We start from the raw sequence: 25667 nt of genomic DNA on the forward strand, positions 1-25667 counted from the left end.
TTCTAATGTGTAATAAAGCATAAATGCTTTAAAAAATTGTTGCTTTTCAGTATTTAAAATATTTCTAATTTATTTCTTTCAAATCATAAATTTATTATATTAATAGCGTTTAAACTCAGCGTCATAACCGCGGCACGTGCGCGAACGGAATCCCTTGAAAAATAACCCCGTATGGGTTCGAAACTAGTCGGGCTAATGTCGACTCAACACGTGAGTACATCCGGGACAGATATTATTTATTATATTAATATTCATTTTGGATGAATTCATGGATCGATTGAGTCACATCACTAGGCTGAGGCGCCCCAGCGCTAATGAGTCGACATAACAAAATAAACAACAACGGGCTGTCTATAAAATATACCATCGGCATAATTCGGCGGATTTTACGCAGCTTCGTGCATTAATTGCGACTTGCAAGGGTTATTTTTTCATTTACCTATTTTTTTTTAATTATAATATTTAGCAGGCGTGTCACCTGATGCCAAGTGATTACCGCCGCCCACGAACATTTGCAGCACCAGAGGTCAGAGGAACCGCCAATGCGTTGACGGCCTTTCAGGAATTTGTTGGTCCGCCCCTGAAATAACCCCAATATTTGGACGGTACGAGTAGTTACGATCGGTAATACCTATATTTTATTTTATTAAATGTTATGTAGATGTAAATATTAAAAACATGTCACAAACAATTCCAGTCCTACTACAATCATCAATTATAGGCATATACAGCATTACGTAAGTCTCCGGTTCTGTTAATATCATGTTGCTCCTATGGTTGCTGCTATGTTTGTTTTTTAATTTTGTCGTCGTCAACCGATAGACGTCCACTACGGGACAGGTCTCTTGTGGGGCACTTGGAACTTACGAATACCCACACGAGTCGTAAGGACCACGATCTTACCACGAGCGACGCCTGAATCCAGCGGATCCCTGCGACTCGTTTAATCTCGTCCATTGAGTTTTCTACAGTCTGCCAATGCTGCGCTTTCCGGTGCGAGGTCACCACTCCAGCGACAACCCCAGCGTCTATTGCTTTTTCGATCTATGTGGCCTGCCCGTTGCCACTTCAGATTCGCAAAGATTCGCAACCCGTTGAGCTATGTCGGTTACTTTGGTGGATCATTTCCTCATTTCTGACATGATCACGTAGAGAAACTTAATTCCAATTATTCCTATCTACGTTGTACAACTGCAGTCCTATTGCGTAACTTAGTGGGCATTTAATTGGGTTGTAGAGTGTGCAATACGCAAAGTGCCTATCTAACAAATACTGCGTAACGGTGTCATCACTATCGTTGTCTTTCATAAGAAATTCAGTGCTTATGACCTTATCTAGGTCGTCACCAAAGTTACCTAATAACAAATTCGGCGTTTCACCGCATTTTTTTTGACACTGCGTCGTGCATACCTAAATTACAAGTCTAGGCATCGAGATACGCAATAAGCTTGAATAGCTGCAGACCTTTTTAGAAATCTAGGGTACCTAAATACCTAATGGTGCGCTTATATGTGTCATTTCCATCAAATCAATCTGGAGCAATACTTTTGCATAACATTGCTGAAATTTTCGGATATATCTGGGCATTACAGTAAATTTCTTCATGTGGTCCCGACGTCATAATTGACTAAATTGCCTGGAATTGAGGAATTTCCATTGTCCATGTAAGCGTAGGCACCTTAAGATTACTATCATAAACTTTTAGTGGTCTTGACTCTTGAGTCTTAGTTCTAACTTTTAAATTAGTCAAAGATAGTAAGCGCAGATGCTAAATCAAGGAGAAATGTTAACTCTACGAAAACGAAGATTGTTTTATCATAACTACCAAAAGTTGCCAGACCACTTGCCAGACTTGGCTGTATGTTTTGTACAACAAGTTGTTAACTTAAAAGCCCTTTTTCTATAATGTTAATCCTATATAATTCCGCTTAAATCCTAAAATCCTAATGTGTAATCTGGCAAGTAAGGTGACCGAGATGAACTAGTAATTTGGTCTTAGAGATTGAGAGCGCCCCAGCGGGCGGCCAACTCCCCACTGGGCCCGACACAATACCAACTTAACTATAATACTTAAGCATCGAACAGTTGTTCGGCATTTTGTTTTCATTTTTCTTTCCGCCATAAACAATATCATGCGCCATATGGGAACGGGTGAACGCTGATTTGGGCACCCTAGCGATTTTGCGCACACAAATCTACCGCGAGTGTAAATTTAAATGAAAACAAAACACGTTCACTAGCCTCTAGTCTAGAACTTTTAAAATCGTCTGCTGAGGACGCAATTCCTTATCTAAACCTACCTACTTAGCACAGTTTATAGTAACAGTTTTTCGGCATTTTGTTTACATTTTTTTCTGCCATTTGTACGATTTGGGCACCTTAGCGGTTTTGCAAGCTCGCGGTGTCCATTTTTTTAAAAACAAAACATGTTCACAAATTAACCTTAGGTTACACATTTCACAACCTCGTGATAAACTTTATCTAACGACTTTTAACATTATGACAATTTTTTTGTTGGGAACATGTTGGGAATCTGTCAAAATGTCAAATTTATCCATTAGATCCTATAGTTTATCAGAAGGTTGACCGTCATCTCGTCATATAATTTCCTTAACGCTTCTTCGCTAAACGTTTGTTTATAGAGTTCCTCCATGCAAACCCTTAATTTTCTAGAGCTCTACATACGTTTATGCCAATCAGATGGTCCTTTCATAAATATACAGATTAGAATTTATTTTAAAAGCTAACAAATATTAAGTGTCAATAAAATTCAAACGCACCAGAACAGAACAAAACAAACCGGGGACGCATTTAAAAAAGGAACGCTGAGATGGCGTGGTTGAAGCCGCGACCACACCGCACGCGCACGGCCCATGTACAGCCAATTGGCGTAGCAAAAGGTAAAAGTAATTATTTCCGCGCGCCTTCATACATCTTATTTGTGTGTTCGTTTGATATATTACGTAGCAGCTACGTATATAATTGCATACAGTTTTATGGATTTACTTGAAGGCAAAATTACGCGTCCTCCGCTTCTTAGCTGGAGTACAAACTACTCTCACTTTTCTAGTTTGTAAGTATTCTTCATAACTGAAGATCGTGTCCGCAATTATGTGTCTTTGCAATGCTGGTAACTATAGCCCTCTACTCTGTTCGGTTCTCGGCTTTTCTCATAGATAGCGGTTGTAACTTGCAAGAAGACCAATGAGTAACTTGACCTGGTTAGACTAGCACAGGGTCAGACAGACAGTCAGGCATATACTTGAAGGTGTCGTTGACACCTGCCAGACGCCAATGCATATCTATGTTGCCTGTACCGCTACATAAGTGGCATACATACAAGCCTACGAATTTGACTTCACTTTCTGGAATATGAATGTATGAGCTTTGCCTATCTGGAGTTTTATTTGGTACAATGCTAACATACCTAGAACAATAAATAGCGTTTTAATATTTACCTCTTTTTAGGGTTCCGTACCTCAAAATGAAAAACGGAACCCTTACAGGATCACTTTGTTGTCTGTCTGTCTGTCTATTCTATGTAAATTTTCTAAGTAAGATAACTATATCAAGTGGGGGATTTTTATTTATTTTTATGTATCATAGTTTTTGAATTATCCTGCAAAATGTCGAAAAAATACAACCCTCATTGTGCGAGCCTGACTCGCATTTGGCCGGGTTTTTTTGTATAAACAGCGCAGAAGTGCAGAAATCGACATCAAAGCTGATAAAGTAGGTATGTGACATTTATTGAATTTGTTCACTTCACGGATAAACCAGTTCCAGTCAAGAAAAACTGCAGTGACAGAATTCAAAGATTAGGAAAATTTTGTAAGACGTTTGTTCAACGATCGTTGCCTCATTTCGTACCAACGAAAAAACTGCTTCTTAGCAATAACCAGTACTTTTATAAAGCAGCGCAGTTTTTCTACTTACAATAGTTTAAGAAGAAGAATTTATTCACTTTAGAAGTTTTCACGGTCAATAAAGGCGCGAAATCTTCGTATTTCATTACGATTACGAAATCGTGATCGAAGCGTAGAATATTTTACGGCGATACACTGACAGACAGTTAAAAACAGAATATGTACGGCATAACTATTAAATTAAAAAGATTACTCGTAGAATGTTTTATGACTCCATTATTCTATTGTAGTACCACTTATAGAGTAGGTACTATATTATGATGCCCGCGACTTCGTCCGCGTGGATTTAGGTTTTTTAAAATCCCGTGGGAACACACTGTTTTTCTGGGATCAAAAGTAGCCTATGTCCTTTCCCGGGATGCAAGCTATATTTGTACCAAATTTCATCAAAATCGGTTAAACAAATAATTAAGTATTTTCAATTTTCAAAGTAACATACCTACCTAACTAAGTATACCAAGTGGGGTATCATATTATGAAAGGGCTTTTACCTGTAAATTCTAAAACAGATTTTTATTTATTTTTATGCATAATAGTTTTTAATTTATCGTGCAAAATGTCGAAAAAATACCCAAGTACATAACCCTCGGTGCGCGAGTCTGACTCGCACTTGGCCGGTTTTTTATGGACAGTCAGCAACCGACACATGAAAACTTCTCTAGCGCGGTTTAGGACTGCATGGAAATTCAATGTGCCTGCCTCACAAAGTTTTAAATAACCACTATTTAGAAGTTAATTAAAAAGTACACGAGTGTCTTTAGACGTACGTTAATCATATAGAATTAATTAGGTATAACAATGCTTATAATCCGAGATGTTATCACGTCTACTATGTTTCCCCAACATGTTTTACTCTTTAACAAACAACAAAGCACATAATTAAAATCGTAAAACAAATAACGAGATATGAGAAAGTTATAGAGAGAGAGAGAGCCAGCGCGTGCCAGACCGTCGTTATTTTATAAAAGTTGCAAGTTTATCTGCTTATTATCCCCAACATTGGGAGGAACGTTTGTTTTATGTTTGTTTGAATTGTGGTGGCTTTGGGAGATAACAGGTAATAAAGTTTTAAAAAATCTTACGTCAAAGTCTTTTTAAAATTTTCTTTGGAATAGCATTAGAAATCACGTCATGCATTGACAGACACTTAGTTGTCGTGGCAACCCCTGCCAGACACCGTTAAAGTTTAAAAAATATAAAGGTGTCTGGCAGAGAGTGGATATGATGGAGGGACATGATATATTTATACTTTGACGTAAGATTTTTTACACCTTTATTAACCTACCTGTTATCTCCTAAAGGACCCAAAGCCACCATGATCCAAACAAACATCCAAACAAACGTTTCTCCCAATGTTGGGGATAATACATATAGCAAACTTTCAGCTTTTATAAAATAACGAAGGTCTGGCACGCACTGGCTCTTAGTCCGTTAGTTTAAATAGAAAGTGAACGAGAATAACGCAACGGCAGCGACGGGAGCTAATTAACTGAAATAAGACAAGTCACAGATTGGAGTGAGCCGCACGGTAAATTAAACAGGAGCCAAGTTTTAACTTTTTTTTAATCACGTGACGATATGAGGTTTTAATGTTTTTAATTTAAATTTGTTATATTAAGACGGTTGCAGAGTGGTCTTCTAAGGTACCTGTGGGGGTTATAGACCGCTGAGATTTTGGTTTCTTAATAGCTCGCGACTCCGCCGCGCCTCAAGGAACCCCGAAAGTCGTTTTTGAGATTGTAATCTCTACCGCAACGGAGCAACGGATCCACGTGATTTTTGCATGGTAGGTTATAGATAGGTATAGTTAAAGACCTGGAGAGTGACATAGGCTACTTTTTATCCCGGAAAATCAAAGAATTCCCAAGGGTTTTTTAAAACTAAATCCACGGGCATGAAGTCGCAGGCATCAGCTAGTCTTCTAAATATATAAAAGGGAAAGGTGGCTGACTGATTGACTGACTGACTGATCTATCAACACGCAGCTCAAACTAAGTAAATACTGGACGGGTTGGGCTGAAATTTGTAGCCTATTTGAAAAGTTAATATGATTCTATAAACGACATTGTTGCCAGCACAGCCAATCGGCGTGAAGCATTCATAAATAGAACTGTTATCACACACTGATAACATACACAACTGTTATTGGCAGTTATTGGTCACGCTTTTCAAAATGGCAGTCTTTATCTAAATCCATTTGAGCGTGACTTCTATTTACTTTTCAACGGCTTTCGATAAGGAATCGCTTGCACCTCTGAAACACCCTACTTATTTCATTGTAATGTTAAAAATCAAAAGTATGGTGTGAACTGTGAAATGGGGAAAATTGGCCAAGACGAGAGTCGCGCTTGCACACGAAGTGTACCGTACCTGCATCGTACAGGAAAACACTTTTTAATTTTCATGCCAGCCATTTTAATTTTTTATTAAATTTGTTGTTCTAGCGGCAATAAAAATACACATTCTGTGAAAATTTCCACTACTTTCTACAACTCGCCACCTATTAGTTCACGAGATACAGCCCGCTGACAGCAGAAGGACAGACGGACAGGCCTTGGACAGGCGGACAGCGGATTCTTAGTAAATAGGCGTTGGCACCCTTCGGGTATAGGACTCTGGTAATGATTTTTGGTTGAGTAAAATAATAGAGTTTGGAATTGAATTTTCTTCCTAATGAGGCAATGATTTCAGAATTATTTATAAACTATGACATTTTTTTTTAAATTCAGATACAAGTTAGCCCTTGACTGCAATCTCACCTGGTGGTAAGTGATGATGCAGTCTAAGATGATAGCAGGCTAACCTGGAAGGGATATGGCAGTTTTTATTAAACCCATAGGTACCCCTTTGGTTTCTACACGGCATCGTACCGGAACGCTAAATCGCTTAGCGGCACGGCTTTGCCGGTAGGCCACGGCCGAAGCCTCCCACCAGAAAACCACCACATTTACCCACGGAACAGAAATTTACCTACATTAATTCATAATCTTTAATAGTTAAGTATATTATTGCAGCGCCAAGGTAGATCTTAGCTCCTTGTAAGTACTTAAGTAGGTATGAGATTGAAAAGGGCAAGGATTAAGGAAAATATTTTTATTGGATATAAAAACATTGGATCAAGGTGTATGGGTTTTTGTATGGGTTTTTTTTTAAAGAATATTAGCCATGTTAAATGACTAATATTCCCTTTACCTCTCCAACTAAGCGTCAAGCTGTATGAACTATGAATACACCTCGACCTCGCTGTGATCAAAAATACCGTTTCATTAGATTAATTAGCGATTGAATTTAACAGTTTTTGGAGAAAAACAGTAGTTTTTCTCCAAAAACTGTACCTACTTATGAGAAACTCATGAAGAAACCGCTTTCGTGTCATCAGATATCGGTTAATATTCGTTAAAACTAGCAGTAAAAATTATATTTTACTAGCTGATACCCGCGACTTCGTCCGCGTGGATTTAGGTCTTTAAAAATCCCGTGGGAACTCTTCAATTTTCCGGGATAAATAATAGCCTATGTTTACTCTCCGTCCTTTCAACTATGAAGTCGAATGGTTGCTTAGTTGGCAATGATATTAGATTTCTTCTAATATCATTGTTAGTTGGCGCGGAAAGGAAGGACAAACAAACACACTTTCGCATTGATAATATGCTCGCTACTTCGTCCGCGTGGACTACACAAATTTCAAACCTCTATATCACCCCTTTAGGGCTGAACTTTCAAAAATCCTTTCTTAGCGGATGCCTACGTCATAATAGCTATTTGCATGAAAATTTCAGAACAATTCGTCCAGGTTTGAGCTGTGAGTTGATAGATCAGTCAGGCAGTCAGTCACCTTTTCGTTTTATATATTTAGATTATGTAAAAGTAGTAGGTAAGTAGGTACCATATTACTACAAAGTTAAGACTTAAAAACTGCGACCCTCGGGTCACCTTTGTAGAGCGCTATTTTTATTATTACTACCCAGAGCATTGAGGAATACGACGCAGATTGAGAGAACATTTCCACAAAAGTTTAAGAAGAAAAATTAGATAACTGTAACGCTTCAGGCAGCTAGTGACGTGAACAGACGTCAACGGAGCGTTTTATTGTCGATGATTGGTTTTTGTGGTTTTCGATACCGCTAAATGGTGGCCGATTTATAGGATTGCAATGTGTTTTTTACAGGGATTTCGATGTTATTATCCAATGCGATTATGAAGTTTAGGTATATTAGGTATTTCATGTGCTAAAGCTACTACTTCTTACCTATAATAATTATTGTGGATATGGAATAGGTAATAGGTATAGGTAATTCTGGATCCGAAGTTAAATATGCTTGAGTAATATTATAAATACGAAAGTGTGTACTTTGCTAAATTACTTTTTCTTTCTTTTGTCTTTCTTGCACGCAGCTTGATAAGAACGAAACAACGTGGATTTTTGCAAATGTGTTGATTCAGTTATATAGCTGGAGAGCATTGACTTATTATAGTAGTGACATAGACTATGTTACCCGGAAAGAAAGGGTTCGCAAAGGGATGAAGTCACGGTCACAGCTAGTATTAATATTATTTAATATTGTGTTATAATGTTATTACTTATTAGCATTGTCTACAGCCCTAATAGAGTTGTTTTTTACGTAGAGTAGATTATTGCTACATGAAAAATTAATAATCGCAATTCTTTTGAAAAATTCCGAAAATATGAATACAAAATCAACTTATTTTCTTATCTATAGGTAGATATATAAAATGAAAAGCTGACTGACTAACTGACTGGCTGACTGATCTATCAACGCAGAACTGAAACCACTGGATGGATTGGACTAGAATTTGGCATGCAGATTGCTATTATGACGTAGACATCCGCTTAGAAAGGATTTTCTCTTAATTCAACGCATAAAAGGAATATAAAATAGGGGTTTGAAATTTGTGTTGTCCACGCGGACGAAGTCACGGGCATAAGCTAGTTCTACTATAATAGACTTGTGAAATTTCTGTAAAGTGACAATGTTGAGCGATGGCGTCAACAGAGCATTTTATTGTCGATGATTAGATTTTGCGGTTTTGCCACCACTAAATCGTGGACGATTTATAGAATGGCAACGTGGTTTGGTTTCGGTAAAGTTTCGTGCTTTATTTGTTTTGCCGATACTCCGATAGCATAGCTATTTACAAATATATCTAGGCAATGTTAGATGGATTTCTGATAGTGTAGACACGTCCTAACCCTCTCTGACAGTTCTCTAGGTGTCTAAGCTTTGGGGGATCTGGATCTACTCTCTGGTGACATGCAGAATGGCGGCAGTTCATTTTATTTACTTGTAAATTAATTTAATAACCCACTGATTTTATTTTCATCATGGATTTCCATGGCACAGTTCCTTAGCAATACTTATCATGTTCCTAGGTCCTCAAAAAGTTGGAGAGATCAAAATCCGGAAACTCCAACTACTAGGAGAGTGTGCTCAGAAACTGCACAACCATATTTCCCCTTATCGTTCTACCACAGAACAAAGAGAACGTGGTCGACATCCCATCTTCTCGTTAGATGAATTTAACTCAACTTTTTTGATACGAACCGCTAAGGTGTGGAATGCCCTTCCGGCAACCTAAATACTTTCAAGGCAAGCTAGTTTTAGGTATTTTCTAGGCACGCGCACTCCAACCATTGTTTTTTATTAAGCACGATTGTCGTCAAGCGCAAGCATAAATAAAAACCGGCCAACCGCGCAATGAGGGTTCCGTACTACAGTCGTATTTTTTCGACATTTTGCACGATAATTCAAAAACTATGATGCATAAAAATAAATAAAAATCTGTTTTAGAATGTACAGGTGAAGACCTTTCATATGATACCCCACTTGATATAGTCACTCACTTCGAAAGTTGAAAATACTAATTATTAGTTAATGACCACAATTTAATTTTTTTTGTGTGATCTAACCCTAAATTCACGGTTTTCAGATTTTTCCCCAAATGTCAGCTATAAGATCTTCCTACCTGCCAAATTTCATGATTCTAGGTCAACGGGAAGTACCCTTTAGGTTTCTTGACAGACAGACGGACAGACAGACAGACAGACAGACAGACAGACAACAAAGTGATCCTATAAGGGTTCCATTTTTCCTTTTGAGGTACGGAACCCTAAAAAATACACTTTCAAAAATACAGTACGTCTGTAGAATTAATATGTATATCCCATCACTAAACGCACAGCCCGTATCATCACGGTTGATTTCCCCATCGTATTCCGCGTCATGACGTCTGCCTAAACTTCCTAGTTTTTTTTACATAGATCTCAGTTCGTTGTAAAACTCGTAAAATCATGTTTAGGTAGCTAAATATTTTTTTCATTAAATATTTTCTTTTACTCGTTTATAGCTATAGTAGATACCTACGTAGGTTAAATAGGTACCTGCCTATAAAAGGGCATCATGGTCGTCGTCCTCGGGTTGTCTTGATGTTACTTGATCAGTTTTAAACGACTTTTTCAGGGACGTTTAAGTAAAAGGATTCCTCAGAGGCTCTTTGCGAATCAATCTTAAATATGCATGTATTAAGCAAGCCCATCAGGGGCTCTGAAAACAAACTGGGAAGGATGTGGGAACCCACCACCACATTGTTATCACAAGGAAGCCCCTACCATTTAGTGTGTGAATAACGGACCCTCAACAATGACGAATATGATGCAGAGAGAGAAAGAGAGAGTAAGTAGGTACTTACGAGATCATAGTAACACCCCAACTTTCTAAGCGTTGAAAATCCATGATTTTAGAAATAGGCCTTCCTAACCTAAGAAATATTATATGTTTAAGCACTATGCAGGTCGCAGCTCTCAAGTAATCAATTTGCCATAATGCTCCTCGCTGGAGCTAAGTTATAAATCACAGGAGTCTGTGATGGATGGATGCGTACGCGCGCTTCGTGTTTACGAGTTACCGACTTACCACGCTACCGTCATCAATCTATTTCTTGGCTAACTCACAGGCGTCTTTTTTTGAAATTTCCATGAGCAAATGACTGAAAATTACACATTGATATGGGTATTGGGTATACTAGTCCATTTTCTATAGGTACTTTAATAAAGTTCACTTGCTACGTCATGAAATGCTTTTACGAAAGTCTGCGGGAAAATTGGGTCAGTCCGGTGTTGCCAATAGTTGCACAATTTTCAATATTTTCAGCATATCATTTAAGGTAAAATCATTCATTCATTCATATTTTTTTTATGATATTGCGAAATCTATTTTATTTTTAGGGTTCCGTACCTCAAAAGGAGAAAAGGAACCCTTATACTTTGTTGTAGGTATGTCTGTCTGTTCGTCTGTCTGCCTGTCTGTCTGTCAAAAAACTTACAGGATACTTCCCGTTGACCTAGAATAATTAAATTTGGCAGGTAGGTAGGTCTTATAGTAGACGTAAAGGAAAAATCCGAAACCCGACAATTTATGGTTACATCACAAAAAAGTTAAAATGTGTTCATTAACAAATAATTAGTATTTTCAACTTTTAAAGTAAGATTACTGTACCAAGTGAGGTATCATATGAAAGGGCTTTACTTGTGTATTCTAAATCAGAATTTGATTTATTTTTAGTTTTTGATTTATAGTGTAAAATGTCGAAAAAATACCCGAGAACGGAACCCTCGATGCGCGAGTCTGAGTCGCACTTAGTTATTTTTTTTTAATTATAGACTAGCGCTTGGCTGCAGTCTGACCTGGTGATGATGCAGCCTAAGATGGAGCGCGCTTGCCTAGAAGATATTGCCTATTCACTCTTGACTTGCCTGAAGGACCAATGATGATGAGATTAGAGTACGTTCAGAACATCAAAAGAAGAAGTACTTACCATAGCCGTCGAAAACTAAATTCGCTAAACAATTTCTATCAGCAGGAATAACAAAACCAACAATTCGGAGATGCTATCTTAAAACAAGGTCTTCCTACTTTCACTTACAATCCGTCCAGTACATCAAATCATTGACACAGAAAAAACCCGACCAAGTCCGAGTCAGACTTGCGCACCGAGGGTTACGTAGTCCGTACTCGGGTATTTTTTCGACATTTTGCACGATAAATCAAAAACTAGTATAGGGAACCCGGGTAAGAAGTATAGTGCGGGTAAGAAGAATAACGATTTTATATTAAGATTAAGAAACTTGTAGGTATAGTCCACGCGGACGAAGACGTGGGCATTGTCCTCTGATGGGGAAACTCGTGCAGAGGACTAAATCCCTTTCAGTTATTAACTAGTAACATAGTGAACAAGTATTTTGTTACTAACTCCTTAGTGTTTAAGTATTATCATAGTTATTAAGTATTTATTGTTACTAACACATAATGGATCTAGTGTTGTCCGATTTAATTAATAGATAAATAAATTGAAATTGAAATAAGCTAGTTCATTATGAAATAGGAATATAGGTCGGAAACAATTTTTGCGATTGCGTTGATCAAACGTTGCATCGTCATTGAAAGTTGACGAATCGTCCTTATTGTACCCCAGTCTGCAAATTATCATGATTTTATTCGATTGGTTTACTGATTTGATCAATTAAGAATTATTCAGAAAGCTCGGGTCAGATGCATCCCAACATGAGTCAACTTTTTGTACAGCACTCGTATGAAGTTGTCACACGAAAACCAGAATTATTGGGTGCTACTATAAGATCATTATCACTGAATTAAGTTGATAAGATTCTTAGATTAGGTTTGTGTCACTCAATAACGGGTATTGAGTGGCACATATTTTACGCAAAAGTCATTGATCTATTTTTTTTAACAAAAATGACGAGCAAACGAGCAGGTGCACCTGATGTTAAGTAATTACCGCCGCCCATGAACATTTGCAGTACTAGAGGAACCACCAATGCGTTGCCGGCCTTTCAGGAATTTGTTGGTCCGCCCCTTGAATAGCCCCATGTTGTAATCTAATGGGAACTATTCTATTTTATAAAAAGCGAGAATTTCTTTTTTAGAGAATTTTTATCATTCTAATTAACTATCTCTTAAAAGATTACTTACCTAATATTCCAAATTAATATAGAGATTACGGATATTAGTAATGTGTCAAAATCATCGAGTTAATTTAAATGTATTTAGCATGAATTAGTAGCTGTCAACAATAATAATATAATATACATAATTATTATTATATTATAATGTGATCATCATGATTATATAAGTTATTAATTTGAATATGTTTCTATCGTTTGGCTTATTATAACATGCAGAGTTTTATTGGCTTCGGGCTACGCTTCGGCATCAATTTGCCGGTCATAATCTCACTACTCACCTTCCAAAAGAAAGAGTCGTAACAGGTCAAAATGGCAATCGGAGTGGAGACACGCCGCCACCCGCACAGCCCCCGCGCTAAACCGGTGCGGGCGAGCGCGGAAAGTACGAACGTAATAAACATATGTCTAGCAAGCAAGTGAAATGGTCGAAAATAGTTAGCTCTGTACGTAGGTAAGTAAAACATACATTTTGGTACCTACAGTTAAATGAAAGAACCTATATTTCTAAGCTACAGTGAAGCTGACAGATGACGTGCCTAGGGCGATCGAACATTAAGGCCCTACCCAATATTAATGTGGCATTCTCACCCACGGCAATAAAATAAATGACGTCATTTTTTGCCCGCACGGGGATATCTTTTGTCGGCCACGTCTCCAGCGCCGGCCGAAAGCTCCCAACCCGCAGGGCGTCCCTAGACAAAAGACTCTAGGCGCCGTACGCTGTTCTTTTCGCAAACGATTTGTATGACGCTGCTCTTTATCATAATTAATAATTTATCGCTTTCGTCAAGAGCCTTTGAATCGCCGCACCTGCACGATCGCAAGGTGCCTCTGTCTTGTAGGTGATAAATCATACATCTTTGTTATTTTGCGTAAGAGACCGTGTAGTCATATGTTATAACGGTCTGACGCCTAACATTAAATTATTTATTTATTTGTGGATAAGGCCAACAATGCAGGAATTATTTAAAAGTTAAAACGCATTTCATTACCATTTTATTTTCTTCACGCCTTGTATCTTTAATCTATTTTTTATACATTTATCACTAGCGTTTGCTAACGACTTTATCCATGCGGATTCAGGTATTTTAAAAATCCCGTAAGAATACCGTAATAAAAACGTGGTCTTGAGTCCTGACTCCTGAGTCTTATCCTAGAACCTTATGGACCTAGAAGGCTGAATTTCTGCACAGAGGTTCTCTTTATACCTAATGTAGACAAAGAATGAGACCGGATTCTTCGAATTCCTACAGGATAGGGAATAAAAAGCAAAGCCGCGGGCAGTCGCTAATAAAGTATATTTTTATCACATAAACAAATAAAACAACAAACTGTAGATTTAAAATATTAGTATAGAGTACCTGCTACATACCTAAATATATAATTAGTAATTATATTAATTTAGTTTGTAAATAAACCAAAAACTGTTACAACCAGCTACCGTTGCGCTACATCATTACATTGATGCAAATCCTATATTCATACGTCGAACATTTTTACGACATCCATGTCGATCGCGTTATAAAACGCCTATTTTATCGTACGCTCATGAATATTCCGCGTTGTTTTAATAATAAACGATTAAAATTACAAATTTATTGTGATAATATTGACGTTTTTAGGGTTCCGTACCGGAAGGATGCCAACGAGACCTTCACCTCCACCGTCCGTCCATGTAACTGTCTGTCAGCGGACTGTACCTACCTATCTCATAAACCGTAATAGGTAGAGTAGAGAGTTGAAATTTTCACCGCGACGACTGTTTATTTCTATTGCCGCTTTATTAAGCAACTAACTTATGCCCGTGACTTCGTCCGCGTGGACCACACATATTTCAAGCTCCTATTTTACCCCCTTAGGTGTTGAATTTCTAAAAATCCTTTCTTAGTGGATGTCTACGTCATAATAACTATCTGCACGCTACAACCTAACCCGCTTATGCTCGCGACTTCGTCCGCGTGGACTACATAAATTTCGACAACAACCGCCTTTAGGGATTGAATTTTCAGAAATAACTTCTTAGCGGATGCCTACGTCATAATAGCTATATGCATGCCAAATTTCAGCCCAATCAGTCCAGTAGTTTCAGCTGTGCGTTGATAGATCAGTCAGTCAGTCAGTCACTCAGTCAGTCACCTTTTCCTTTTATATATTTAGAAGATTTAGATACTTAATAAAAAACATGCTGGCAAATTTCAAATTCAAAACCTGAAAATTAAAAAGATAAAAAGTACCTACATAGTATTTTATTATTTTGTACGGTGGTATGGAACCCTCTGTGTGCGAGTCCGACTCGCACGTGAACGGTTTTTAGAAGTGCGGGATACGACAGGCACCAGCGGGGATTTCGTAAATTGCCAACGATAATCGTTATCGAAAACATTTCACGTACGATGACATTCGGCGACACGATCGGGCTTTGATAAAACGGCTTTTCATATTTTGATATTATTTTAACAACATACTTTAGTATTTTTAGCAGTTGTAAACTTATCTTTCTTATCATTATTGCGTTGCGGAATGAGAAAAAAATTAAAAGGGTCATCACAACATGTAAGACGATCTTTGGCTACCTCTCTTGGCCCTGGTGTACAAATGCTCACCTGCGACAAAAGAGGTCGTGGTTCATTCCCAGTTGAAGTCATGTATACATCTATACTAATAAATAAAATTGAAGTGTCTGTCTGTAATTTCGAAATAGCTACCTTATGGTTATTTGAACTGTACCATAACTGAATCACACGTTTTTAAAATTTTTGTCTGTCTGTCTGTCTGTTTGAACTGGCTAATCTTCGGAACGGCTGAACCTATTTTGACGGGACTTTCACAGACAAGTAGAGGATTAACCAGGGAGTAACATAGGCTACTTTTTTAATCGACTCGGTAGAAACACACAACTCCTCCTTTTTTGAAAAAAGGAGGAGTTGTGTGTTTCTACCTATGTACATTGAAATCTCCGAGATTACTGAACCGATTTGCGTAGTTTCTTTTTTAATCGATAGCGAAACTTTGCAACATTGTTCCACAAAAAAATTGGATTCCAACTCTTCAATCCTGATGCTGCACGGGAACCTTTTAATTTTTTCGTAAACACATTTAATTTTTTTTGCAGTGTCACCACAAATTCATGGTTTTTGGTTTTTTGCCGTTATTTATGCTATAAGGCCTAGGTACTTACCTGCCAAATTTCATGATTCGTTGGACATACAGACAGACAGACGGACAGATAGATAGACAGACAACAAAGTGATCCTATAAGGGTTCCTTTTTCCTTTTGAGATAAATCGACAGTCAGAAAGTGTACCTATACCTATCTACAATAATACCAAATCTGAATAAATGATTTGAATTATTTATTTTGTAGAACTATCACAAGAGTATGATGGTAAAAGAATAGACATGGCAATATAAAAAACCGGCCAAGTGCGAATCAGAGTCGCGCACCGAGGGTTCCGTAGTACAATCGTATTTTATCGACATTTTGCACGATAAATCAAAAACTACTTACTAGATCTCGTTCAAACCAATTTTCGGTGGAAGTTTGCATGGTAATGTACATCATATATTTTTTTTAGTTTTATCATTCTCTTATTTTAGAAGTTACAGGGGGGAGGACACACATTTTACCACTTTGGAAGTGTCTCTCGCGCTAATTATTCAGTTTAGAAAAAAATGATGTTAGAAACTTCAATATCATTTTTGAAGACCTCCATAGATACCCCACAGGTATGGGTTTGAAGAAAAAAAATTTTTTGAGTTTCAGTTCTAAGTATGGGGAACCCCAAAATTTATTGTTTTTTTTTCTATTTTTGTGTAAAAATCTTAATGCGGTTCACAGAATACACCTACTTACCAAATTTCAACAGTATAGCTCTTTTAGTTTCGGAAAAATGTGGCCAGACATCCAGACAGACAGACATGACGAATCTATAAGGGTTCCGTTTTTTGCCATTCGGCTACGGAACCCTAAAAACAGCCGTCAAACTTAAAAACTTCCATCTAACTTAAAAGAGCGAACAATTTGTCGTAAAACTTCAGTCGCGATCGGCTGTCGCCGCAAAGCCGCGGTCACACAAGCACAGAATACCTACATAATAGTACCAACGTACAAGCCTTTACCCGTTTACCTCGTAACTCGTGAAAGTTATAGTATTTTAGGGCAGTTCAAAGCGGCCGACGGATATTAAAAGAAGAGATATGGTCGTGCGACCAAACGTGCGGCTCATTCAACTTGGAAACCGACGGTTCCATAGATCGGAGCCTGATTGACCGGTTGCTGAAGTTAATTTTTGTTTATTAGCGATCATAGGCCTCGATGAATTTCTCTTTTGACGGAACTTTTTATTTTTTTAAATCTATTTTTGATAGCGCTAGATACTAGTTGCTATATCTTGTAGGTATTATTGATAAAACAGGTTTAGGCTTGACCTCGATCCCATATGCATGTATCATTTCTTGCCAGTAAGTAGGTACGTAGACAAAGTATAAGATGGGTTGCCTTAAAGAGCTCTTATCTCATGGGCAGATTACACCTACCGAGTACAGTGGCGAGTCAGTGTCCTCGGCCGAGTACTCGGTTGGTATAAACACTTCAACGAGTGCAATTTCGCCGCAATTTCTCAGCCACAGCACTGTCTCGGCCGAGTGACGTTTTACTGTCTCGCTTCACTACTCGGTAGGTGTAATCTGCCCATTAGAGATTTCTAGATTTCGAGATCTCTAGATTTAGATGTCGACGAGCACGTTATGGTATTTCTTCGACAATTAAAAAACCATTCAAATTCTCAAGCACTGACTTTACCAATTTAGGCAGGGGCTTGCCACCATACTGTCCGGCAATGCATGCAGACGTGATTTCTAATACTTTTAATTATAAGAATATACTTACTTAAAAAAAATATACTTACGAAGAAAATATACTTACTTTAAAAAAAATTGACTTTATACTTTGTCGTAAGATTCGTTTGTCGTAAGGTGTCGTTTTTTACACCTTTATTACCTGTTATCTCCCAAAGCCACCATGATCCAAACTTTATAGTCGCTGATCGTTTCTATTGGTATTCGTATTGGCCCCAACATCCCTATGTTGGGGCCAATACGCAGAGAAACTTTCACCTTTTGTAAAATAACGAAGGTCTGGTACGCGCTGGATCTTAGTCCATACCGGCCATGTAACATGTCTCACATGACAGCTAGGTCTCTAGTTTTAACCGGCGCGGCGCGTCGTATGACTTAATAGTTTCTTATTTTTTTATTTGGACTCAACTTGAAACTTGAAATTTTGACAATATGTATCTTTTAGAACGGAGGCACTCACTAAGAAATATTTTTTTAAATTTTACTCCTAAGAGGGTTATAGATAGGTAGATAAGACGTATAGAAGATGAAGGTTTATAACCGTCATTTTTCAAGTTAGATCCATGAAAATTGAAAGAGGCTTTCGTTTAAAAGTGTACATTCTTGTAAAATAATTATAAACATATACAAAAATACATATTTCATAATTTTGGAAATCCCATGGTATTTAACTACATCAAAAATAAATTATTTCTGAGTGATTATTAAATAGAGAATCTTCCAAAATACGTAAAATCCACGTCCTTAGTTGGTTTTAAGTGTATTAACCATTTTAAATTATCGATTAAACTCAAATGATTGTGACGATTCATAGAATCTCGCATACTAAGCGCGCGTTTTGACGTTTGATAAAAAGTTACTGATTTGACTAGTTGTCAAACACCGTATTCCACTCGTGCGAAGCCGTGACAACAGAGTTTGAACAGTGAACAAAGATTTCCAAAATTTAAAATAAATATTATCTCGCTGCCTATAACTGCAAGAAGATAAAATAAACACTACGACTGTGGATACAGACTAAGGCGTTACATATTTTTTATGAGGGCGCGTCATATCGCTGCCAAGTGATATAATAACGTGTTCTCATTGACAAGCATTTATCAGTTCTAATGGGCTCTATCAATCAAAAGTCAGCGCTAGCTTCCGTGTGGATATTACTTTCTCTTTATGGCATCCATATTTAAAAATATACGATGCACAACTAAAGCTGTTTATTAGTTCTTAATATTAAAGTAGTACAAACTATACGTATCTATGTGGTAGGTATAATTTAGTGGTATGGTGAATTTTGATGAGGTTCAACCATAAAATAGATAATCCAACTATAAATTTGTAATAAATTTAAAAAACCTACTAATGAGGACCTTTATAAATTCAAATTCCATACTTATTAATTTAAATTGAGCAAAGTTTAATTTGAACAAGTTTCTTTTTCTAGCTTTTTGAAGTGAAACTTCTTCAGGTAAACGCGTTGGGCGATTTTGGGGTTGGTAATAACTTCAAGACATACTAATGGGAGTAGGTCTGTAACTAATGAAGTGTTGCGCTTGAGCGGTAAATGTACCTACTGATAAGTATTACAATATTCCAATCTGCTTATAATATTTTTTAACATACAAAACTAGTCTTATAAGTGACAGTAATAGCGCGTCTAATAAGATTCTAATTACCGTGGGTCATTCTAGTTCCAAGCAAGCTCTAATAGATGTATTTAGGAATAAATTATACTTATGTATTGTTGTAATCCTTGAAGCTTTATGAATGAAATAGAATATACAAATTGAAAAATATTCTAATGCATGTATGGACCTCAAAAGGAAAAAAGAACTCTTATAGGCTCACTTCGTAGTCCGCCGTCTGTTGTCTGTATATTTGTGTGTATGTCTGCCTGTCTCTATCTGTTAATCAAGACCGGTTACCTCAGGAACGCGTGGAGATATAAAATTGAAAAAATGAAATTGATACCAAACACTTAAAGTCTACGTTCCCTTGGAGCTGTAAGAAAATCAAGTTTCTAAGTCCATACACGGCCATAGGTATTATACGGCGCATATTTTAACACTCGTAAATCAATGAAACCTATAGGGTACCTACTTCCCATTAACCTAGAACTATAAAATTTGTTAAGAAACAAGGTCTCGCAGCATAAGCAAAAATCCAAAAATTGGTAATTTCTATTTATAAAAAGTCCGGCAAAGCCGTGCCGGCAAGCCATTTAGCGTTCCGGTACGGTGCCGTGTAGAAACCAAAGGGGTATGGGCTTAATGAAACTTATCACCAGGTGAGATTGCAGTCAAGGGCTAACTTGAATCTCAATAAAGGTTGGTAGGTACCTACTTACTTCAATACGGTATTTGACAATAGTCAAATCAGTAACTTTTGATCAAACGTCAAAACGCGCACTTAGGGCGGTTTCAGACTAGCGTTTTATACGCGCGTATGAGCTCGTTTTTGGAAGCGCATGTAGGCGCGTATAGGCCCGCCTTTTGGCACACGCACAACTCGTACGAGCGTTGACGCGCTTCTAAGCTCGTATAAGCGCGAGCCGCGAGAGACCTCCCCGCAACACCACCGCGTTCGAGCGAACACGCCGAAATATGCCCGTATACGCGAGTCCGGTTTTTTGAAGCGCGTAATTTAGCGCACGTGTAAGCGCGTATGCTGAAACGACCGTATACGCGCAAAAAAATACGCTAGTCTGAAACTGCCCTTATAGTATGCGATATTATGAAATACTGGAACTTGACGTCACATCATAATGACGTATTTTTTCAGTTTAATCGATAGAATAAAATGGTAATTACCACTTTAAACCAACAAAGGACGTGGATTTGATCATCACTGAGAAATAATTTATTTTTGACGTAGTCAAATACCCAATACTTAAATAACTAAAAGGCTAGAATTAAATTGACACGTAGATAGCTACGATTATTTTTCTTTCGCTGCATGTGCATGTAGCGGAATATTGTTTAGCGACTAATTAATAGTGATTAATGACCATGTTATAAATTGTTAATGGTTATAACTACAGGCGGTGAATATTCTTTTGAGTAATGAGGTAATTTGTAATACGTAACTGCACACCGACGACATTCCGCATCGCGAGTAAATGAATAGGTGTGAATTAATTTATTCGTTACATTATGTATATGGGTTCCATCCGTAACGTCTTTATACCGCCGATCTAGCAATTCTTGAATTTAAAACTAACCAGCTAACAGCCGCACTCAGAGTCGCTAATCGTTACTTAAGATTGAGTTAAAACGAGACAGATTTTTGTGAGAGATATAGCTCTGTCTCGTTTTAACTAAACTTAAGTAACGATTAAGCGACTCTGAGTATTCGGCTGTAAGTAACATAAAGAAAAAAGCATTGATATAGAATCATTATAGACAAATGAACACAACATGAAACAAAATGACATCGTTTAAGTGGCCAGGTTTGCATAGGTACATAACGTTACACATAAAAAGATTCGAAGTCATTATTAAAATGAGAACAAATAAGTCTAAAAATTTGACTAATTTGAAATAAGGTCAAATGCTTTCATTTTCGGACCGATTTTGAAGCACCTATTATTACAAATCCTGTAGGTAATCATATCGCTGGAAAACAGTATTGAAGTAAATTGTCATACTTAAGTAAACTTTTTCTTTTCTCCAAAATTCAGCGTCATCATCTCCACATTACGACTCAATATTTACCAAGATATTTACCGAATAAACATTCATTTAGCATTATTGACAGCCCTGGACGCTAACTACTCGAGCTGTCAAAATAAAATATGAGGCAATAAGGGCGCGACGTACGGCGACAGGGCTGTCACACTGAAGAAATTACGATATATGAACTTATTAAAATATCTTCACTTTTTTTCTCGTTTCGCGGTCGGATGACATCGCGTTAAGGTGGAGTGACGGTAGTTTTATTTTGGAGTTTCTTTTGGGTGACGGTAACGGTATTGTAAGACGTTTATAAATATCTGCTCTGCTTGTCTATGTTTATAATATTAACCAAACCAATGATACATCAGAGGGATAACAATTAAATATTAACGCCTATGGATTTAAGCATCGATGTTAGTTTATAAGTATTATGTGCCTACCTAGACAAAAATGAAGAAAGATCTGATATAGAAAGGTTTAAACAAAAAAAGATCTGAAATATACCAACTACCTACTCACTCGTAGCGTAATATAATGGATTATTTTTTAAGAAGAGGAAAAGAAAAGAGATATATTAAGGTAGGTATGTTCTTGCAGTTAGTTTTCATGGCAGATCAGAAAACCACAATCAAGGGACTACCAACAGAAGTAAAAACCTGTTTTTATTGGATTTTCAAATTAAGTCCTACCTACAGTAGCCGGCAAGAAATATTGTACATCGACCTTTAGAATGAGATGTCGGCTTTGAAGACCGTTGTCTCCAGTGATGTGGTTATCTCTATAATAAGTCTATGGTTGTCTCTGTCATTCATACTTTAGTGACGATTTGTCGGGCGCTACGAAACCGCTAGGTATCTCTTTCTAAAGGTCGATGTACAATATTTCCTGCCGGGTACTCTAACTACTTAATTGTACTTAGTATCCTAAATTAAAACATCTCGATTCTAGTTATTGCATCTATCGGCACTCCGAGCTTTATTAACATTAGCAAGTCAGTGCAGTGACGCGACCTTGAAGTTTTTACCATCCAAAACCCATAAAGAAGTTTTTACGTTATTGGATCGTTGACCTGGTACTATTTAAAATTTTACAATTCATTTAAAAACAACCAAAATAGGTTGACATGCAACTTCAAAGGAACCGACAGTCGGCTCTTCAAATATGTCCAATCGTTCACACGCACCGGTGTTAACTAGTTAATTCCGGAATATTTAGACAAAAACTTGTAACAGTTATTCGATGCCACATGTGGTATGCGCATTTGACACGCGCGATCTGGCGGGACTTGACGGATGGTGGCAAAAAAAGTTGTTTATGAACCCACTTAACATACCCGACATTGTTACTGAACTAATATTGATACACAACACTTGCTTGTACAAATATTTATCTTTGGGAAGCCGCCTTCAGAGTTCAGAGGACGTCACGCCTACAACGAACTTTACAGAGGTGTATTTCAAATAGAATTGCATAGTCCATAATAAATTTATCATCATCATGAATATCCCATCGCCGGCTCGGGTTTTGTCCATAGTCTACCACACTGGCCAAGTGCGACTTGGTAGACCTCACTGCACGCCCATGCAGGAAACCTCTCAAGCATGCAGGTTTCCTCCCGATGTTTTCTTTCACCGTTAAAGCAAGTGATATTTAATAGTTATTTAAGACGCACATAACTCCGAAAAGTTACGACGTGCGAGCCTGGATCTAACCCCCAACCTTTAGAAAGAGGTTTCGTAGAGACTAGAGCGTTGATTCTGTCGTTGAGACCGAGAAAATGTACCATAGGTATGAGCGACAGAGACAACGCTCTACAAAGCCGAAATCTCATTCTTAAGGTCGATGTACAGTATTTCTTGCCGGCTACTGTAGGCAATAAGTTCGTGGAGTAGTCGTTTTTCGTTCGGAAATCGTCTGCAACAAAAACTGAAACAAAGAGGAAGCAGCGCAAAAAGCGTGACGACGGCGGACGGTTCTTTTAACAGACATCTGTTGCTATGGTGTGGAGAATCGCGCGGATCCATGTGTTAGATCAGATTAAAGTTCATAAAACTGATAATCACTGTGCTAAATTTGCGCCCAGGAAAGAATTAGTCACAGAAGAAGTAGGCAGCTCTTAACCTTTTTAGGGTAGCAAAAAATTTAAATCCCTTCAGTTTGCAACTTTTTTAGTAGGTACCTACATGATCAGCGATACAGTCCCGAATATTTTGTTGCCTATAGATAGTTTGTGCTTCGATAACAATTAGGTCATTTGTCATGTCAACGCCAGCGTTCCCGAGCGGATGGACGCGCAATATTCAATTTGCGAATGATTCATATGCTGTCATGATGGAATAAGTATCGTCAATTTTTAACGACTGAACAATATTTCTTTCTCATAACTTTGCAGGTCTGCGGTCTACAGTAGTTTCTAAATTGCTGGTGTTTTCTTATATCAATAAATTTCCTTAAAACTTTTAAAAACTTAAAGGAATGAACAAGTGTATATGTACTTAACCAGAAATTTAGAAAAGAGCGGGTCACACCACCCTATGATATAAAAAATGAGATGTGAATTTTATTAATGAATTCACTTTTTTTATTTAATTATACCTAATATGATACTTAGCCTTCGCTTATCGACAATCATGCTTAGGACTTATCTAAAAAGCGATGATGAGGTCTATAGCTTGGAGCATTAATATTCTATTGCAATATCTTGTTTATTCTATCGTCTGTCGTATATGTGAAGGCATTGGAATAAGTCCTAATTTGATGAAAGCACTTACTTGTATCACTCTCATGGGTAACCCCGTTTCTTTCGCCAGCTGCTCCCGTATATGCCTCGTTGGTTTGGGTGTTTGTGAAAACGCTGACTTTAGGATCTCCAACTGTTTCGCTTTTATCGTCGTCCGAGGGCCTCTCCGTTTCGAGCCTCCGTTGCCGTCATCTGGTGATTTGTTCTCTGCTTGCGAGTCCCGGGTCTCAGTGTCCCCGTCTAGCGAGCCCTGGTAGGGAAAGAAAAACAACTGAATGCGACTATGTGGTATAGCCCCATGCATATGATAAGGGATGGTCATTTTGACATAAATGTTTTATTTACGTGCCCTACCGAAAATTTTTGCTTAAATTCTTATTATTTCTTAAACTTTGACGTAATTTGGTCATGGTTGATTGGTCTTTGGAGATATCAATATCGATTTTGCAACAATGATAAATAATATTTAATTTTAGAATTACAATATATATTAATTTTTTATAGCATTTATCTAACTACGGCGAAAAATTTCTTTGTGATACTACTAAAATGGCAGATCTATCATCACAGAGAGGAAAACATGTATAGTGTGAGTTGAGAAGTTCATAGAAATCTAAGAATGAATACTTGTTCTTAGGCTTTAAGTAGTAGGTACAATTTCATGAAAATTCAAAATCTTCTATTCAAAATTGGTAAAGTATTGTTGTTATACTTTTTAATATCAATATTGGATTTAGCAACGGGCACGCAGTACGCTCGACTGAAGTTGTATGAATGGTCATAATTTTTATGCCATCTTAAAACTAAAGCTACGAGTGATCCAAGTGCGATCATCACTGAATGAAAGCCACCAAGATCATTCTGAGAAGCCCACAACAAACTAAACTGGGTAGGTAATTCTATTTAGTTAGTAACACCATCTCACAATAACAATGAATTAAGCACTATAAGAACCATTAAAGCAACTCATTCCCAAGCTTTCTTATTACTTGAAGGATTAAAGATGTATATAATATGGACAATACCAACCTGGTCTTCTGAATCCTCATGCGGTTTGGTATCCCCATTATGTGATAGCTCGGAATGTAATGCTGGATGCGGCGCATGCGCTGGACTGCTTGAATTGTTTGCCGCTCTCGATTCTTCTTCTTCTTCGTCGTCTGTACCTGAGCCGAGCAGTGAATCAGCTGGAACAAGGAATTAGGTAATTTTGTAATAATTTCACAATGTAATGTAAAAAGCATCTTCAGTTATACTTAGGTAATGGCGCCTGGATTTGACGTGTACAGTATTACGTTTTCGATAGGCATTCTGTTACACATAATTAGGTACACCTATGATCTGCGGGCTAATTCGCTAACTCTAACAATGATAGCCACAGAGCACACACATTTGACAAGGTTGGTTCTACACCGCTGCTTCATTGAGTGATAGGTATAGTAAACTAAGTTCTTATAAAAACCTTCAATGGATTA

At 37.5% G+C, this 25667-nt stretch overlaps 1 protein-coding gene across 3 annotated transcripts in view; it reads right to left on the reverse strand.

Annotated features, from left to right (window-relative positions):
* The window catches only part of Lim1 (LIM homeobox 1), a 105646-nt gene that overhangs the window by 15741 nt on the left and 64238 nt on the right, over positions 1-25667 (reverse strand). For all 3 annotated transcript variants that reach the window (XM_069500782.1, XM_069500781.1, XM_069500780.1), the window contains exons 4-5: positions 25222-25379; positions 24224-24442 (exon numbers count right to left, since the gene is read on the reverse strand). In XM_069500782.1, coding sequence (XP_069356883.1) covers positions 24224-24442; positions 25222-25379 — 377 coding nt within the window. The remainder of the gene's footprint in view (positions 1-24223; positions 24443-25221; positions 25380-25667) is intronic.

Source organism: Maniola hyperantus, chromosome 9 (genome assembly GCF_902806685.2).
Source record: "Maniola hyperantus chromosome 9, iAphHyp1.2, whole genome shotgun sequence".
Classification (NCBI taxonomy): Eukaryota; Metazoa; Arthropoda; class Insecta; order Lepidoptera; family Nymphalidae; genus Maniola; species Maniola hyperantus.